Genomic DNA, 20,339 nt, shown 5'->3' with positions numbered 1-20,339 from the left:
AGTAAGTGCAGGGTGTTCCCACAAACGTTGCATAGCCCACAGTTATACCGCAGGATTTTCTTTATCACATCTACACTTTTTTCCAGGTTTTATTTCCCCCTCTCCTCCCCATTTGTCATATTTGGGGCTTCCTAAACTCCTTATGAAAGAAAAGATTGATATATAACCTTCGTCTGCCATTGGCTCAAAAACTAAAATGTAAGAAAAATTGTAAGCCGCCAAACAGTCGTTAAACAAGAACACCACCAGTGCACACTTTGCATATTTTGAAGAAAAAGGAATATTCTATATGATGTCATGTAAAATAATTCCATAGCTGTACCAAAAGGCGTGGGTGAGAAGATTAAGTACAAATATACAATATAAATCAAAGTGCAATGTAGTGGTTTTTACTGTCCATGTATAAATGTTGTGTGTATTGTTTGATGCAATGAACCGGCCGGTGATGTTTACTGTTTTTTTTTTTTTCCGAGCTGAGTGTATTGTCACTGTTGTAAGTGCAGAGGAAGTGCCACAGCTCAAAAGTTTAAAGTTTGAGCACTTTGTAAAACCAGAGAAACAGTTGATTTGTGACAAATGACTGATTGTCTTATGAACCCATAAACGGTACTGCACCTAACACGACACTCTAGGTTGAGTTGAGTGTAATTATTTTGTAAATTATTCAATAGAATTATGAATAGTTGATATTTATATTCCTTAGTCTGTGGTGTTGGATAACATTACTTTTAAGAACTTGATGGCCTGGCAACTCACACCATGGAATATTCACGAAGCAATTCTTGATATGGGATGTGGGGCTAACATTCTAAGACAGTTCAAAACAGCTTGGCAATATCTATGAAACTTATACAAACAATAACCTACCTATATCTGTGAATGTGATTATTTAATGAACTGTCATTTAAACTATTAGTTGGCATCTCTAGCCATGAGTTAGCGAGAGAGAGACTGTGGGGGAAACTATACTCTTTTTACTCTAACTTGGCCTAAAATTGTCACTGTCCCTCTTAAGTGATAAGGTGGAACAAGACTGTGGATAAAAACTGAAATATGTTGCAGGCCACGAGGATTTGCTCTGGAAATGACATGGTGGCGCAGCACTGTCTTTGCCACTGTGCTACATAAAATAAGCTGCAAAAGGTCGAAAATCTGGGCCAAGTAAGGCGAAGGAACTATGGATGACACGTAAGTATCGCCCATGACAGTAATTAAGACCCTTCACTGGTGCTGAATAATTGCCATATTATGCCACTTCAACAGGCAGAAAGTTAAACAACCTGAAATTTATGTGTTATTATCAGAATACCCGTAGTTAAAGAAAATGAAGAGGCGTTGTAAGGTGAGGACCTCGTATTTATTGAGGTTTGTTAGCTCTACCTTCTGCCTCTGGGTGACTCTACACTGAGTGACAAGCCAAATGGTTTTCTGTACACCATGAAACCATTTACTACGCTGGGTGGTAACCATATAACCAAATTTTGGTGCCTGGTGGTTTAGTGGGTAATTAATGCGCTACAATCGGATTGAGCCGTTGAAGGTTTATATCCAAGGGGTGATTGGGGTTTATTGCTCACGTAATGCCACTCAGGGATGAGTGAGGTTGGTCACTTTCATCTTAAATGTCAGGACCAATGCCTAGCCCCGGGCTCCTACGCTCCTCATGGGGCAACGTAGGATTGGATGATGGATGGATGGATGGTTAGGTTAACTTAAATCACGCTCAGGTTTTGAGAAGGAGAGAGAGAGAGAGAGAGAGAGAGAGAGAGAGAGAGAGAGAGTCACTTACAGATGAGGGAGGGTGCCAGAAATAGAGATGTGTGGAGGGATGCATTAACGGCCAAATAACTTGGCCTGATCCCTGAAAGTCTCAAACTTGGTACATTTATCTATGCATTATGAACCTATTTCCAAATACTGAGGTAAATTTGCATTTTGTCTAACAGGGGACACACAAGGTAGGACGCGAATTTACATCTTGACCAACAGGAGATGAACTGGGGAGAAAGCAAATGTCCATCTTGCCCAACAGGAGATGAAATGGGGAGAAAGTAAATGTCCATCTTGCCCAACAGGTGACAAACTGGGGAGAATGTAAATGTCCATCTTGCCCAACAAGTGACAAACTGGGGAGAATGTAAATGTCCATCTTGCCCAACAGGTGACAAACTGGGGAGAATCTAAATGTCCATTTTGCTCAACAGGTGACAAACTGGGGAGAATCTAAATGTCCATTTTGCTCAACAGGTGACAAACTGGGGAGAATCTAAATGTCCATTTTGCTCAACAAGTGACGGACTGGGGAGCATGCAAAAGTAGGTGCCAACCAGGAATGGACTAAACAATCTCCTATTGCTTGATGCCACGGTTTGTAACAGGTGACCTCACCGAAATGAACCCCAGGGATACTGCTCCCTACTCATAACTGATAGTTCTTCCCCCAGCACAACTCCCACCTTCAGTCATTTTCCTTTGTACTAATTCGATTTTTTTCTTCAGTGTACACGAGTTCCAATCAGCTCGCCCCCCCCCCAAAAAAAAAATAAGTAACATATTGCTGCATACCTGTAAGTGCTGGACTGGGAACTCCTCCATGAAATACTTCCTCACCATATTGCATGTAACAAATTATTGGTATACCTCATACCAATTAATCTGGCCAGGCATGTATGGCAACACTGTTCCTGCCGAGATTCTTATTGGCTGGAGGTGTTTGTTCGATTTCGTTGTTGCTTAAACCGATACTCTTTTTATTATCAGATGTGATACTGAGTTCGTCGACAGTACAATCGTCAAAAAGCAATAAGAAATCCGTTATATACTTAACAACAATGAAGTTTTCGTAGGAAGATAGAGATATGAGTCAACAAAGTATTATAACAGTCCAAGTCAAGGTCAGCATTAGAACAGTTCCCTTAAATCTCTGACACTCCGTAATATAACAGAAAATTAAGGAAACCCGCTTAATCTAAGTGTTGGTATAACACACATTTAAATTATAAGATCAGTCCGTACTGTGATAATAGAGAATATATAATGAAATAGTTTTCCTTTAGCCTACTTTGATTTTTCGCGATTTTTTCAAACCTCCCTCCCCGCAGAACTCGTCTTTTCATTAGACTTTTAATTATTCAGAGTTGTGGCACGATTTAAGGATATTGCCATACATGCGTGGCCACATAAATTGGTATGAGGTATAGGAAACACAGTTATTGCTTCGCCCTTCTTGATCTGATAAATCATAATTTTTTTTCTTAGCAATGTCATTTCCATAAACCCTAAGACTAATAATGATAATAAACCAAGCAAACATGGCATTCGACCAAAAGTGATCATACTGTACTTACATGCACACGAAGAGAATGCCCGGCTTCATATTCACATTTTCAGAGAAAGAGAGAGGGATGTCAGTAGACTTTTATTTATGTTCACCGTTTTCTCCACAGTATTACAATGAACACAATGGAGTATCATGCATACATAACTTTATTTCTGGCTAGTCTGTTATGCAATGGACAAAACAGTGACTCACCAGGCAGGAGAGTGAGGGTGTGTTTGGCTCCTTGAAGGTTGATATCAGCGACTACCACTTGGGCGCCCTCCCTGGCCAGCACCTGACAGCATGCACGCCCAATGCCGCTCCCGCCGCCTGAAGTGACAGGCAGTAATAAGTTCACTGTAAACTTTACTTTTTTAACTCAAGCATTATACTCGTATATAGTGAGTGTTTTGCTGTCTCAGTGAACAGTTTTCTCAGTCAGTCAGTACCCGGTGCTCTCTCTCTCTCTCTCTCTCTCTCTCTCTCTCTCTCTCTCTCTCAGTGCTTAGTGCATTCGCTTGCTACACATTGCTGTCATTCAGTACTCAGTGCTCCTTCTTAAGAAGTACAGTGTTTTCCTTTTGATAATACAGTTTAATGTACAACCTTATTTTTTCACAATTTTGCCCATGGTTATATGGGTTTGCTGTTTCTGACTAGTCATCTCCATTCTCCTCTGTGTCCAAACGCATCCCCTGGTATATCCTTCTCCCTCATACCTCGTCATATACAGTCCATCCACCGTCTCCTCGCCCGACCCCTTCTCCGTCTACACTCCATTTCCATACCCATCACTCTTCTACCCACATAGTCCCCATTCCTTCTCATTACATGTCCGTGCCATTGCAGTCGTCTCTCCTGCACCTTCTTTGAGATTTCCACAACCTTAATCGTTCCCTTAAATCTCTCCTTCCTGATCTTATCCATACTCGTGACCCCGCTCATCCATCTCAGCATCCGCATCTCCGCCATCTCCAGCTTTATTTCCTGAGACTTTATCGGCCAAGGTTCCAAACAGCATATCATTGCAGGCCTTACCACCGTTTTATATACTTTCCCTTTCATTCTTGCACTGATTTTTCTGTCACATAATACTCCTGACATATCCCTCCAGTTTCTCCATCCTTAAGGTGACCAGATTTACTGGAGCTAAAAGCGGGACATTATCACGTATATATATCTATCTATCTAGCTATATACCTAGGCTGCTTCCCCCAAGGAAAGGGAGGTAGCCGAGACAGGACAACACACTCCCCATTTACTCATCCATTCAAACACATTCATTCGCATCTTTGCCCCAAAGGGGAGAACGGACAGATCCTCACCGCACGTCACCGCACAAGGGTCAACTGCGCAATGCAATCAGTGACGTCCGCAGCAGGGCCCGACAGCAGAGCTGGTTTACCCCTGCCACATCATAACAGACCCATCCCCTAACCCGCACCTGACCTGACTAGCTAATCAGACCAAATGCGGGAGAATATCCCCTCAGGCCTGCGTCATCACTTATTCATTCATAATTTCTCTCCATTTATTTCTGTCACGCACAGCCACTCTTCCTTGTTCAACAGACATCCCTCTCGCATCCAGCGCTCTCTTCACATTGTCCATCCATCCTATTCATGGTCTTCCTCTCAGCCTTACACCTCTCACATCAGATCGAGTTATCTTTTTCACCAATCGCTCATTATCCATTCTCCATATGCCCAAACTATCGCAACACCCTCTGCTCAACTCTACCAGCCATCTCCCAAACTACTCCAGTTCTCCTTCGCACTTCATCATTTCGTACTTGATCCATACGAGTCACTCCACACATACTCCTCAGACACCTCATCTCCATTACATTCAAATTTTTCCTCTCTGCTACACCCATATTCCAAGTTTCAGCCCCATATAACGCAGTCGGTACCACAACACCCTCATACAGCCTTCTCTTTACATCCATTCTAAGCAAACGACATCTAAACACTTTTTTCATTCCTCCCAGCACCTTTCCTACTTCATTTATTCTAAACTTCACTTCTGCATCTATTCTTCCATCCACAGCAACATGTGACCCTAGTTATTTAAAACACTCTACCTCCTCAAGCAACTCACCATTCAAAACTATATTCATCCCCATACCATCTACCAACCTCGTACAATTCATCACTTTACTCTTATTCTCATTTACTTTCAATTTCCTCCTTTCACACACTCTTCCAAACTCCTCTACCAACTGTCTCAATCTCTCCTCTGAATCAGCCACCAGTGCAGTATCATCTGCAAACAGCAGCTGCTTCAGATTCCACTCTCCACCATCAACATTCACCAGACTCAGACCTCCACCTAAAACTCTTGCATTTACCTCCCTTACAACACCATCTATGTAAATATTAAACAACCAAGGTGACATCACACATCCCTGTCGCAGCCCCACTCTCACGGGAAACCAATCACTCACAGCATTTCCCACTCTTACACACGCTCTACTATTTACATAAAAACTTTTCACCCCTTTTAGTAACCTACCATCAAGTCCACAGAATCTTAAAACAGTCCACAAAGCCTCCCTATCAATTCTATCATACGCTTTCTCTAAATCCATGAATGCCCAAAACACATCCTTGCCTTTCGCTAAATACTTTTCACACACTTGTCTCACAGCAAACACCTGATCCATGCATCCCGTCCCTTTCCTAAAGCCACACTGCTCATCACCAATCACTCCCTCTGTACCCTCTCTAACTCTCATAATTAACACTCTACCATAAACCTTACCTACAACACTCAACAGACTTATACCCCTAAAGCTAGTACATTCATACTTATCACCCCTGACTTTATACAACAGGACCACACAAGCACTTGCCCAGTCAACTGGCACCATACCTTTCACAAAGCACACATTCAACAATCTTACTAACCAGTCAACAATAGTCACTCCACCACCCTTCAGGCATTCCACAGCACACCCATCCATACCTGCAGCTTTCCCTGCTTTCATCTCCTTTACTGCCTTCTCCACTTCCTCCTTTGTGATCAAAGAATCATTCAACTCTCCCAACACATTTATTCCTTGCACCCTTCCATCCGCCACAATCTCAGCCACCCTTTCCTCCTCTACATTTAACAATCTTTCAAAATACTCTGCCCATCTCTTCCTTACTGCATCCATCTCAATTAACATCCTTCCATCCTCTGCTTTTACTAGTTCTTCCTTCCCAGACTCTCCCTTTCACACCCATTTCACCTCCTTCCAAAACATTTTCTTATTCTGTTGAAAATTCTCTGTCAGCCGCCTACCCCACCTCTCATCTGCTGCCACTTTAGCATCACGCACAGCCCTTCTCGCCCTATTCCTCTTTTCCTTATATCTTTCATATGACATCTCATCCTATATATATATATATATATATATATATATATATATAGCATTGCACCCCACCGTGAGGATGCTAAGCAAATATACTAACATCTCAAACGAACAATGTGAACATACCGTATGATACGGTGAATGGGCCGACCAAAGTTACCGGTTATTGAGTATTACATATATTAACAATTCGGTGTATTATTTGGTTTGGATTATGCATAATTCTATAAACTCATCATAATTTCATAAAAGAAGGTCATTTTATATCTAATGCAATAGTATTTTCTAAAAGCGGGACATTTAAGATAATTTGTTCAAAAAGCGGGACATTTTAGTCACAATTTAAAAAGCAGGACGGACGTCAAAAAAGCGGGACTGTCCCGCCTAAAAGCGGGACTCTGGTCACCTTATCCATCCTCCCTGTATCTTATGGTTAATTTCTGCGTCCAGTCATCCGTCAGCTGTTATAGTCGAGCCCAAATACTTGAATGTCCCAACTCTTTCCAACTTTTCTTCAAGCAAACTCACATCATCTTGTACTTCTCACTAAGGCAGTGTTATTCCGTCTTTCTCCTACTAATTTCAAATCCTCTATCCATTTTCTTTCTCCACTTCCCCAACTTCCATTCTACGCCTTCCTTGGTGGTATCTACTGTATAAGCACAATATCATCTGCAAACAGCATAACCCATGCAGTCTCTTCAGTGATGCCTCCCCCTAAAACCATACATTAATAAATCAAAGATGTAGGGACTCAATGAGGAGCTTTGATGGATCCCAACTTTTACTGAACACTTCTATTTCACACCAAACACAACTGACTCGAGTTCTCACACGGTCATACATCTTTAACTGAAAATCCCTTCTTCATCATACACCTCCATACTTCCTGCCCTGGCACAGTATCATGCACTTTTCAAGCCGACAAGAATCATATGCAGTTTTCTCTGTTTCCAAATATTTCCTGGATTTGACACACTGCAACGATTGCATGTTTTTCCTTTTCCGGCATGAACCCAAACTGTTGTTCACTAATCTCTGTTTCCTCCCTTAACATTTTCTCTATTATTCTCTCCCACATTTTCATTGTGAGTGTCATCAGCGCTATACCCCGATATTTCCCACAATCCTGAATGTCACCTTTTTCCTTATAGATCGGTACTATCACATTTTCTTGCCAGGCCTCTAGCATTTTCTCCTGATCATGTATCTTCTGCATTAAATCTTCTACTACATCTACTCCATCTTCTCCCAAGCCTTTCCATGCCTCTGCTGGTATTTCATCCATTCCCGCTGCCTTCCCATTTTTCATCTTTTTTTAGTGCTGTTTTGACTTCCTCCGAACTAATTTCAGGTGTTTCCCTCTCATTTGGCGTCCTATCTTCAGAAACACTGTTTTTGTTTTCCTCGTTCAGTAACTTCTCGAAATACTCTCTCCACCTTCATTTTATGCCCTCTGCGCTCAGTACCCTACCCCCTCCTCCTTTCTCTGCTTTGTATGCATAAGATCTTATGTCACTTTGTTTCTTCTTTTTCCCAATGCAAAGATCTTCTTCCCTTCCGGTGTTTCCAATTCCTCGTAGAGCTGATCCATTGGTCTAATCTTTGCTCTTGCTATCTCTTTTTTTTTTTTTTTTTTTTTTTTTTGCTGCTTTACTTGCTGTTATTGTCTTTATCTTCTTCAGTCCCAGTTCTATCAAATATCTTCTTCGCCTCTTTCTTCTCTTTTACCCTTTCCTGCACCTCATTCCACCACCGTGTTTCCTTATCTTGTGGGGAGCTTTTTCCAGATGTTTTGCCCAGCAGTTCTTCCCTCACTTGCTTAATGATCCTGTCGTTTTTCTCCCACTGCTCATTTACATTCTCCTCTGATGTTATATCTTTCATTACTCTAGTTCAAAACTCGCTCTTTAACTCCTCCTCTTTCAATTTCCATCATTTAATTTTTGCAATTCCCTGTTGCAGGTGTGGATTCAGGAGGGGGGTGGGGCGCACCCTGTGTGTGCCCCCTGTTTGGCTGCTCAGATAAGATTGGCAGCATGCAAATGTTCAGGAGATCCATCCGAGAGTATGAAAATGCTTTCTTAAGTTATCACTGTCCTGCAAACGCTGAACATAATAATAACATCACTCACCTATGCTCGTGCCTTTGAGACCTTCTATTTATTATATGTATGTTGTACTCGTACGTCCCCGAGCTTGTTTGGTAATTTCCTGCAAGTTGATATTGTCTTGTTCCGTGATGTTTTTATTGTATACTGTATAGTAAAATGTGAAGTAGCCTAATTATTTTTTGTAGCTAGCTGGCCTGTCACGTGACCACCATCCAGTGGGAGAGGCAGAGGCAGGAGGTGTGGTGCCATTATAATATATTTTCTTGTATAATTACAGTATATATATATATATATATATATATATATATATATATATATATATATATATATATATATATATATATATATATATATATATATATATACACTGTACTGTACTGTACTGTATATATATTGAGTTGCTTACTTACTTCACCAGAAACTCTTTTAGTTCGCATTGCCTTAACATTACCTTAAGTTCAGTCATACCCCTTTGCCTTGAGGGGGCTTGGGATAAATACCGTTTGTTTTGTATTGCTGGCAAATGTGCCTCCTTTCCCAGGTGGAAGGATGGGATCGCGCTTACTCAAACCCTCCACTTCCCTAGCTAACGTTGGACAGAGTAGACATGCCTTGCTGATCCCAGCTGCACCCAGTAGTTGGGGTGTGTTGTCTTCCCTTGTATTACGGGGTGGCGGTTGTAGTCATGGGACTTGTCGGGGAGTGCTTTGGGTTGTCACTTGTGCTCTATGGTAGAGTTCTGAGTTGAGTCTCCGGAACGTATGGTCCGGGCTAGTCAGCTCGCAGTTCCTATCATTATTTTTCCTTGTGCTCTTGCGTGGCTTATCTGGACAGTGAAAAAATAGTCGCCGCCTCTGCAAATGATTCCCCCCCCCACAAAATGCTGTTCATAAATCCACTTTCAGAGGACACGGTAGAACATTGAAAATCATGTGCATCCCACTGGACACTGTACTAGTAAAATCTGAAAAGTGAACTCTGATTTAATTGGTCATGGGTTGCTCGTCCTATGTAATACCATTGTGGACTAACAACTGAACCCACAAAATTGGATATGCATCCCACTGGACACCGTACTAGTTAAATGAAGTAGTTAAAAATTGAAAATTGGTTGACCGCAATTATTATGTGTAGACTAACAAAATGTAGGCCTGTACAGCGGGAATTATTACCTCATATTATTAACTCTGAAAACTGTACATTGGTTGAAGACAGTTTATGTGATATAATGAAATGTAAGCCCATACACTAGAAATTTTTACCCTCTTACCTCCCCCCCCCTTTCCCATCTACTGATCCCAAAAACAGCGCCCCCCCTCCCCCGTTGTTGTTTCCCTTTCCTCACACCTGTGACTTCACAAACCACTACTACCAGCCGATGTTGTGCCGCTACACTAGCCATTTATCACTTCACATTTCACAATTTCTTTCAAGTGGCCCCTTCTACACAGAAAATCAATTTGACGTTTAATCCACTTTTGTTAGTAATAATTTATTTTGCAGGCTTAAAAAAAAAAAAAGTAAGTCTTGCCTACTGCCAGTGTGAAGTCAATTATGCTCTCTCCCTGTGTTCATCACGCCACTTCTGAAACCACCATGCACTCTAGAAAACACAGCCCTTTCCTTAACCACATGGCCATTCAGATCTCCTCCTACGAAAACTCTTTCTCCTTCGATCTGGAACCCCTACCAGTACATTATCCGGATGCCTCCAGAATAGTAATATCACTTTTTTTTCTTTCTTTCTTTTTTTTATGAAGTTATATCAAACTCTCGTGCAGTATTGTGTGACGACTGTAGAATTCCAAAAACTGCATCACTGGGTTTGGAAGGTCATTGGTTACAGACCCAGTATTAATAAAGAAAAGAGTGAACTGATCCTTATTTCGGCAATTGTACAAACATTCATTTGTCACTGCTCTGTATACAAGCTCCATGAAACCACCTGATACCGCAGGACCAGACACTCAAGAACACATCTTAATCCGTTCATCATTAATTTTCTTGCTACCTTCATACGAATTTATTCAAATTAGGAGAGCTCTTTTGTATCAAGGGATCAATCAGTGCTGTATCAAACCTTTCTAATTCGTCTAAGCTGACATATCGCCTGGAGATAACTAATCTAAGAATAACAGTATTACGTCGGACTGAGAGGATTAGTGATAATACAGAACCGGTGAGCACTTCTCCAGTCCGATGATAACAGGGAGACAAACAGTATGACAATGTGGTCTTGAGTAATCTTACTGACCAGTACAATTTTGCTCCACTGAACACTGCTTTGTTACCAAAGACTTAGGCTGCTGTCAGTAACAAATGCGATGTCGTCTCGCCAAACTGTTCATGAACCCTGACCCGCCATATTCTTCCTTTTTATTTTTCAGCCCTCTTTGTATTTGTATTTTTTTTTTTTTTTGACATGTCAGGTTGAGGTTTTCTCGTATTTAATTTATATTAGTCATATCCGCATCGCAAAGAAATTTTTATTCATCCAGCCATTGGCCCATCCCATTTTGCCCCATATCAGCGGGAACTCGGGGCTAGGCTACACAATTCCAACATACAAAGCAAGGGTGACCAGCCTTAAGGGTGACCCCTGAGTGGCATTATATTAGGAAGAATCCCCAATAGACCCTTCAAATGGAAACACCTAGAGGCTCCAAACAAAGACGTTTTTTAAAAAACAAAAAACATATTCAGTGAGTTATGTCCAGAGTGAAATGGTAAGAGATTGCTACAAAGCCTGTATCTGACCAAAATATGTCCGTTAAGCAGGTAGTTTAGAATATCAGTGGTGAAGGAAGGAAGGAAAGTCAGGAGTATCGCCATTATGTATGTGTGTATTGTTACGGAACAGAGAAAGATAATGTACACTTTAAGTGAGAATACGAAGAGTCACTACTGTCCCGTAAAGTTCCAGGTTCAAAACAAAAGAGTTAGGTAAAATTACAAGTCAAAGTTTAATGCTCAAACTAACAATAAAACATTCAGGACTCATAAGGATAATGTAATGGCAAATAAACAGGTTTAAATATATGGTTAACTGCAATAGCCTCTATTAACACGAAATTAGCAAGAGTAAATTTATCTAAGTCAGCCCTGATAAAATGAGATACCAGATAATACTCAGTGAATGCCGGATAAATAATTACAGATACAAACTATTATCAAAAATGACTGACATAAAGAACCCTACATGAATTACAAAAACTTCACTAGCCCTACAAATTAAACTTATGCTATACAGTACAAGAAAAAATGCAACAACAGTTATACTCCAATTACACACAGCTGCTAGATGGTTGGAGACTTCTTGAGCACTCACAATAATAATATCTGTACAGGGGAGGACAGAGATGTGAACAAAATGAGGAGCAGATCTAAGTGGCAATGATGCAGAGACTGAGCTCATTATATAGGGGCCAGCAGAGCTTGATAAAACTTGTGAGAAGGACGCGCAAATGAAAGCCATGGGGACATAGAGTTCACAATCCCGCTCTGGACAACAGAGAGAACGACTTACTCTACTATAACGGTAGAAGGGGGAGACTGAGGCAGAACACGCTCGTGATCAAACATGCAGCATACTGTGCGTTAAAATTACACAGAGGATGATGAAATCATAGGCTATGTAACACCTCCCCACAAAGAAAAAAGAAATTTACAAAGGAAATTTCTTATTACTCTAAAACAGTCTGTACATGGCATTACAGACCATGCAAATGTCTTTCCTAATGTTACAAAACATGAGATCTCCCTAGCACGTTCAGTCATAGGTACTTGCCAGTATCCCTTTAACAAATCAAACTTACTTATATACCTAGCCTTTCCGATCTTGTCTATGCAATCTTCCACACGAGGGAGAGGGTAAGTGTCTGTTTTAGTTATCTGATTAACACGTCTGTAGTCGATGCAAAGCCTCTGTGACCCACCTGGCTTAGGGACCAGAGTGACAGGAGAATTCCACTCGCTCTGACAGGGCTCAATCATCTTGTGGTCCAACAGGTAGCCAAGCTCCTTCTGGATGAGAGGAACTTTCACTTGGTTCACACGGTAAGGAGGCAATTTAATTGGCTTTGCGTCTCCAACATCGACATCATGCATCAACACAGTGGTTCTTCCTGGAGTGGCACGGAACACTTGCGGGTACTCCTGCAGTAATGCCGAAAACTCCTGCCTTTCCTTGGGTGGTAGATGAGAAAGCTTAGTCTGGAGATCATTCATGATATCAGGATTCTTCCCCAAACTATCACTCAGGCTCATACTGCATGGGAGAGCTTCACTTGCAGACTCGGGTGGAACAGCTACAGTGCAGACTGGATTATTTTCGTCCCGCCTGTGATATAACTTTAGAATGTTGATGTGACATAGTTGCTTGCTTTTTCTACGATCTGGTGTGGCGATGACATAGTTGACATCACTGAGTTTCTTCTCCACGAAATAAGGACCACTAAACTTGGCTTGAAGAGGTTGCCCATGAACTGGTAGCAGAATCAAAACCTGATCTCCTGGCTGAAAGTGGCGTAACCTGGACTTCTTATCATACCAAGTCTTCATCTTCTCCTGAGCAGCTCCTAAATTCTCTCTCGCCAGCTGTAAAGCAGTGGACAGCCGTTCTTTGAACTTCATCACATACTCCAGCAGGTTGACGTCATCTTCCTCCGACAGCCAGCATTCCTTGAGTAACTTAAGGGGTCCTCTTACTTCATGGCCAAACAGTAGTTCAAAAGGTGAGAAGCCCAGTGATTCATTTGGAGATTCTCTTGCAGCAAACACAACGAATGGAAGACCTTTATCCCAGTCTTTCTGATGTTCCAAACAGTATTTCTTGAGCATCGATTTGAGTGTTTGATGATATCTCTCCAATGCTCCTTGGGTCTGGGGATGGTAAGCTGAAGACGTGATCTGGGAGATGCCCAACTCTTTCAGAGACTGCTTGAAAACATTTGACATGAAATTACTTCCTCGGTCTGACTGTACCTCCTTAGGCAGACCAAACTTGGTGAAGAACCCCAGCATTTCCTTAACCACGTTCTTTGCTGAGATATTTCTAAGTGGAATGGCTTCAGGATAACGAGTAGCCATATCAATCATGGTCAACACATAAGAAAATCCTGAAGAAGTCTTAGGAAGAGGGCCCACAATATCCACCAACACACGGGTGAAAGGCGCCTCAAAAGGAGGAATGGGAACTAGAGGTGCAACCTTTTCGGTCTGATTACACTTCCCCACAACTTGACAGGTGTGACAAGACTTACAATACCAGGAAACATCCCTGAAGATACCTGGCCAGTAGAAGTGTTTCAAAATGCGTGCCACAGTCTTCCTCACTCCAAGGTGTCCTGCCAAACTGGAATCATGAGCCACTCGAATGATATCCTGCCTACAAACACGAGGGATGACAACTTGATGTACAACCTCCAATTCACAGTCGGCTGATGCTGTTGGGGGTCTCCACTTCCTCATAAGTACTCCTGACTTTACATAATAACAAGTAGAAGCACCGGCTGACTCTTCTTCACTGTAAGCAGAGTTAGCTAGACCTTTCAACTCAGGGTCAGCAACCTGCAACTCAACCAACTCTGACGAGACAAATTATCAACACTACGGGGTACTGCCTCATCTGGTGAGTGGTCCAAATTAGCAAGAAAAGTGTCAGCTAGGATAACATCATCATCATCATCATTATCCTCTAAATCACCAGTAACTTTAGACTTAGCCCTAGTGACAGCACATGCAGGGAACACATCAGGGACATCACAATCCTGGGACACAGCCACTGGCTCACTAGACAACTGAGGAGCTGGACACACTTGACTTCCACCAATATCATTTCCAAGTAAGAAAGTTACACCTGACATTGGGAGTGTCTCAACCAACCCAACCATAACAGAACCATTAACAAAACCAGACTCTAAATTCACTCTGCACAGAGGGACAGAGAAGTAATTATTCCCTACACCTTGTAAGATTACAGTTTCATCAGAGGAATTAACATTAGAGCCTAGAACACTGGTCAGCATAAGGGATTGGCAAGCACCTGTATCACGATATATTTGAACTGATTTCCTGTCATTACTGTCCAGAGGACTGACAAAACCATCAGACAGGAAATTAGCACATGAACTCTTGAGAGTGTCACCCACGTTACTGCTCAAAAGAGGAGCTCCATCATGAGAATTTAAGTTACCCCTCAAAGCAGGTTCAGTTAACTCAGTTAAAGAATTCTGGGAACTCTCAAGAGTGGACACTAGACCAATTGACTGAATATTTAAAGACTCCTTTTTGTTCACATCACGCTGTCTCCTGAAACATCTCTCTGTAGTATGACCAAGCTTACTACAATAAGTACATTTACTTTTCTGAAATCTAGAGGTGAAGCTGGTATTTACTTCCTGAGAAACATCATCCTTATTCTCTTTCCTGTTACCTGTACTCTGAGTAGAGGCAACGTACTTACTCTCAGCTTTCCCTTTTTCTCTAGAATATCTCTTGTGAGTGAGAACATACTCATCAGCTAAAACTGCAGCATCAGACAAATTATCTATCCTTCTCTCATCAAGATATAGGCTTACATCTTTATAAATACACCTTTTGAAATCCTCCAGCAAAATCATCTGCTTAAATTTACCAAAATCAGAATCCACATTCTTAGAATTTAACCACTGCTCCAACAAATCTTCTTTGATTTTTGCATACTCAACATGGGATTGCTTATCTTGCTTGTAAGTTGTCCTAAATTTTACTCTATAAGCTTCAGGAACAAGCTCATAGGCCTTAAGAATCAAGCTCTTAACTACATCATAATTATCAGATTGATCCTGAGGCAAAGATGCATAAGTTACTTGAGCTTTACCGGTGAGAACAGTTTGAAGGAGTACTGGCCAATACTCCTTAGGCCAATTAAAACCTGTAGCTACCCTCTCAAACAACTGAAAATACTTTGTTAAATCAGATTCATTAAAAGGAGGGACAAGTTTAACATTTTTAGCCACATCAAAATCATCAGAGCAAGATGATCCAGTTCCACCTTGTTTCATGCGATACTCATGGTCTGCCTGAATCCTGGCAAGTTCAATTTGTGCCTGAGCCTGTACCTGTGCCTCTTTAATACGAGCATTTGCCTCCTTAACATCAGCCTCCTTAGCACGTGCTTGAAATTCAGCTTCCTTCACTCGAGCCTCCTGCAGGGCTAGCTGTAACTTAGCTAATTCAATCTGCGTTTGCTCATTTGGAGGAGTTACATTAAACAAGCTTTCATTAATCATGTCAACAATTTGATCTTTAGACTGATGAGAGCGAACAACAAATCCCAATTGTTGAGCAACAATCTGAAGTTCATTCTTTGTTCTGTTTTCTATATCACACACTGTTTGCACATTTGACAAAAAATCTTTGGCTTCATCAAGTGTAGAAATAGTAGCCATCATGAATATATCACAGTCACAAAATATCAAACAATATCCTTATGATAATATCCTGAATATCCTGGCGAGGTCGCCAAATTTATGTTACGGAACAGAGAAAGATAATGTACACTTTAAGTGAGAATACGAAGAGTCACTACTGTCCCGTAAAGTTCCAGGTTCAAAACAAAAGAGTTAGGTAAAATTACAAGTCAAAGTTTAATGCTCAAACTAACAATAAAACATTCAGGACTCATAAGGATAATGTAATGGCAAATAAACAGGTTTAAATATATGGTTAACTGCAATAGCCTCTATTAACACGAAATTAGCAAGAGTAAATTTATCTAAGTCAGCCCTGATAAAATGAGATACCAGATAATACTCAGTGAATGCCGGATAAATAATTACAGATACAAACTATTATCAAAAATGACTGACATAAAGAACCCTACATGAATTACAAAAACTTCACTAGGCCTACAAATTAAACTTATGCTATACAGTACAAGAAAAAATGCAACAACAGTTATACTCCAATTACACACAGCTGCTAGATGGTTGGAGACTTCTTGAGCACTCACAATAATAATATCTGTACAGGGGAGGACAGAGATGTGAACAAAATGAGGAGCAGATCTAAGTGGCAATGATGCAGAGACTGAGCTCATTATATAGGGGCCAGCAGAGCTTGATAAAACTTGTGAGAAGGACGCGCAAATGAAAGCCATGGGGACATAGAGTTCACAATCCCGCTCTGGACAACAGAGAGAACGACTTACTCTGCTATAACGGTAGAAGGGGGGGACTGAGGCAGAACACGCTCGTGATCAAACATGCAGCATACTGTGCGTTAAAATTACACAGAGGATGATGAAATCATAGGCTATGTAACAGTATGTACGTATGTGTGTGGAGCAGTCCTGAAATAAGTACACAAGGCACAAAGTGTCGCTGAAACTGAGGCCAGATCGATCGGATTTTATTAAAAGAAATATTGTTACTTACAGTTGGCAATTCTCTCAGTTGGCAGCACTGTACAGTCCCCACATGGAGTGGACTCCAAATAAATGATGGCCACCATGTTGGATCAGTGGTACAAAGAAGATATCTGTGCAGTAATTTGATTTTTGGAAGATATGAATGTATCTGCAGTGGAAAATCATCGTCAGTGAGTCGAAGCATAAAGAAACGAAGTGGTGAGGTATCACATGTAAATTTGAGGGCTGGGTTCAGAGAACATAATGGAGATTACATGATGAATCATATAATCTGTATGTATGTAAAAGACAATGTTTGCCTGTCTTTCTGCAAAGAGAGAGAGAGAGAGAGAGAGAGAGAGAGAGAGAGAGAGAGAGAGAGAGAGAGAGTTATGTGTGGTGGATCAAATTGCATTTATACTCATGCACCATTGTAAGGGCCCTCCCTTCTTCTTCTACTGTCTAAAGTGTGTGTGTGTGTGTGTGTGTGTGTGTGTGTGTGTGTGTGTGTGTGTTTATACATAAGTGAAATGTAAGATATTATAAGTTATATCTAGTAAGTCGTATAAGTGTTTTATAATAAGTTTTACAAGTGCAATGCAATAATTGTTACTGTTTATGGTTATCTGTGAAACAAAGATTGGAAATACCTAGAGTAACCCTGCTTGGTACATGAAAGAAAACTAGGAGTGCATGGACAAGAAAAATAAATGACCTGGTTGGCTATAACTAAATTTTTTCCCTCATTACTCAGAAAGTAATGGTGAATATGCGAGAATAAGCGTATTTGTGAACTGAAGTAAAAAAATTTAAGTTGTGTGTAACATTAGTAATATATTCAAGTTCCCCCTGATTAGTACAATTTAGTAACAATTTTAGTAGGCTACAAACAGTTACCTCATACTCAACCATACTACGTGAAACAGCCAGAGCATTTACATCTCAAAGTCCAATTACCCCTAATCGTGATGTCAAGTGCAAATATGAGTGGTGTAGTAGAGGGAAATTATTATAACTGACGCAAGAAAAGGGTACAGAAAATCAGAGCTATTCCTTTCCCTACACACCTATAGGGCATAGTGACAGTATGATACAAGCGGAAAATCATATGGGGAACCAAATGAACAGGGTAATGACTCATCCTTACGACGGCGAGTAAGCAAAAGTCGAAGGCTGAGTGGAAAACTCAAGGTTTTCTCAAACGGAGGCCGGGCAGTGTTACAATCACCACTCTGGTCAGTGCTGCCAACACTAGCCAGCAAGTCTAAGGTCACAGGCAGTGGTGCGTGCTCGGAAACAGCCTGCCAAAACAAGGAAAACCAATCATCTCTAACTCTAGATGGGTAACCTTCGGTGTTTTCTACCCCTGGACATCTTGTTTTCGCTGGTCATACCGATGCCACGTGTCACCCCGGCCTGGGCCACTCAGAGGCTTCATTGTTCATCCAGACATCACCGAAGGCAGGGGGGTCAAGTTGCACTCTCTATAGGTTCCCTAGATATGGGGACCCAGAATGGTTTTGGGGTAGAAACTACCCCAGGTTACCTACAGAGTGACTCTATTTTTGCCCTCCAATCCAGAAATTACTTTCCATTTTTGGGGGTTGTACTCTGGGCTACAACAGGTTCCACTTTTCATGTCTGTGCCACTACAGGGATTGGACCTATTTCAGCTTCAACTTTTAAATAATTTCAGATTTTTTGAAAATGGGTTTTTTAAATAAAAAAAAAATTCTATGTATTCATAAATGTTTCAGGAGTAAAATGTAGTATAAAGGTGAAAGTTTACTCATGTGTATTTTTACAATGATAAATGTACAAAAACTATTTTTCCACATTTTGTTTCCTACATGGGGTTGGTTCCACCCCAGGTTACCTGAATAAGGACTGTATCAGAAGGTTACCTATCCAAGGTTAACTTATCCTTACTCATCGACTGGACCACCTGGAGACCTGGGGATACTTTCATTTGAAAGAGGAAGACTTGATGAGTCTTATTTATTTTTAATTTTTTCTCTAGTTAATTTAGTGTGGCAGAAATTAGGGTTTGAAGTAAGGGTATTTTTGTCAAAATCACAGAAATCCCTCATAAGGACTGGATGACTTCAGAAAACTTCCGGCGCATAGGGGTTAAGAGTGTCAGCACATGATCTACTTTTTATGTTGAACTTATTGATATTGCAATTACATTCATTTATAAGAAATGCAATTTTAGTCATTACAAGTTCTCTTCTAAAGTCACATAATTTATTCTGGTGTCAAGAGGATGTATCGTTTATTTTATAGTATTTAGTGTGCCTCAAGCAGTTTTACAACTAAGGGGCTAGTTTCAGTGTTCCGGTTTATCTTTACTGTTGATGTTTGGAACTTTTGGGTAATTTCTGCAAGTCTTTGTTTGATAATCCTTTTCGAGCCTGTTTGATTTTGTTCTTGCAGCTTTAAATTAGTGTTAAGTAAACTAAATATTTTTATTGCATATTTTATTCCAACTTTTCTTTTTGTCATTGCGATTTGGTTTATACTTCATTACAATTTTCCCCTTTTGAGCTTATGACTCTATCTGGTTAGCCACACTTTTGTACTCTAAAATTCCCGTTGTGCACTTTGACTTAATATTCAGGCAGTCAGCCAGACCTTTAGCCTTACCTTGCTGTAACAGAGTGGTGTCAGTACTAGGTTTTGCAGAATTAAAGCAAGATTGTGTAAACCGTAATTTCCTCTGAGTGCTGTATATTTACTTCTTGGAGTGCCAAGCCTTAGCCATCATGGAGCACTTAACCCTCAGCTCTGCCACTGCCCCTCTCCATACTGTTCCGGAGGAGGATGTCTCTGCTCATGTAATTTCCTCACCTGTGCTCTAGGGTTTTGTAATGTCAGAGCGTCATTCTCCTTGTCCAAGTCTAGGGTTCTCCTCTCCCCCATACATATTTCAAAGATGTCAGTTTTAAGCAATTTAAGTGGGAACATGAGGCTGAGATGGAAGCAGATGAAGTTAGAACTAGAGATGGGAAAGATAGAACAGGCAAAGTCAGAGCAGCAGACAAGGATAGAACAGGTGAAGTTAGAGCAGCAGGCAAAGATGGGGCAGGCAAGGACAGAGCAAGCTAGAGAGCAGGCCAGAGAACAGACAAAGTTAGAACAAACGATACTTGATCATGA

At 40.9% G+C, this 20,339-nt stretch overlaps 1 protein-coding gene across 1 annotated transcript; it reads right to left on the bottom strand.

The window, feature by feature from the left end:
- Positions 1-7,608: 7,608 nt before the first annotated feature.
- On the bottom strand, positions 7,609-7,965 carry LOC145394464 (uncharacterized). The gene has a single exon (XM_080268320.1). The coding sequence runs from the start codon at positions 7,963-7,965 to the stop codon at positions 7,609-7,611; it is 357 nt and encodes a 118-aa protein (XP_080124446.1).
- Between the last annotated feature and the right edge of the window lie 12,374 nt (positions 7,966-20,339).

The sequence above is a fragment of the Coenobita brevimanus genome, chromosome 27 (genome assembly GCF_032717465.1).
Source record: "Coenobita brevimanus isolate Jiangsu-jjx chromosome 27, ASM3271746v2, whole genome shotgun sequence".
Classification (NCBI taxonomy): Eukaryota; Metazoa; Arthropoda; class Malacostraca; order Decapoda; family Coenobitidae; genus Coenobita; species Coenobita brevimanus.
The sequence above is the reverse complement of the archived record's forward strand: the minus strand, read 5'-3'. Positions and strand labels throughout refer to the sequence as shown.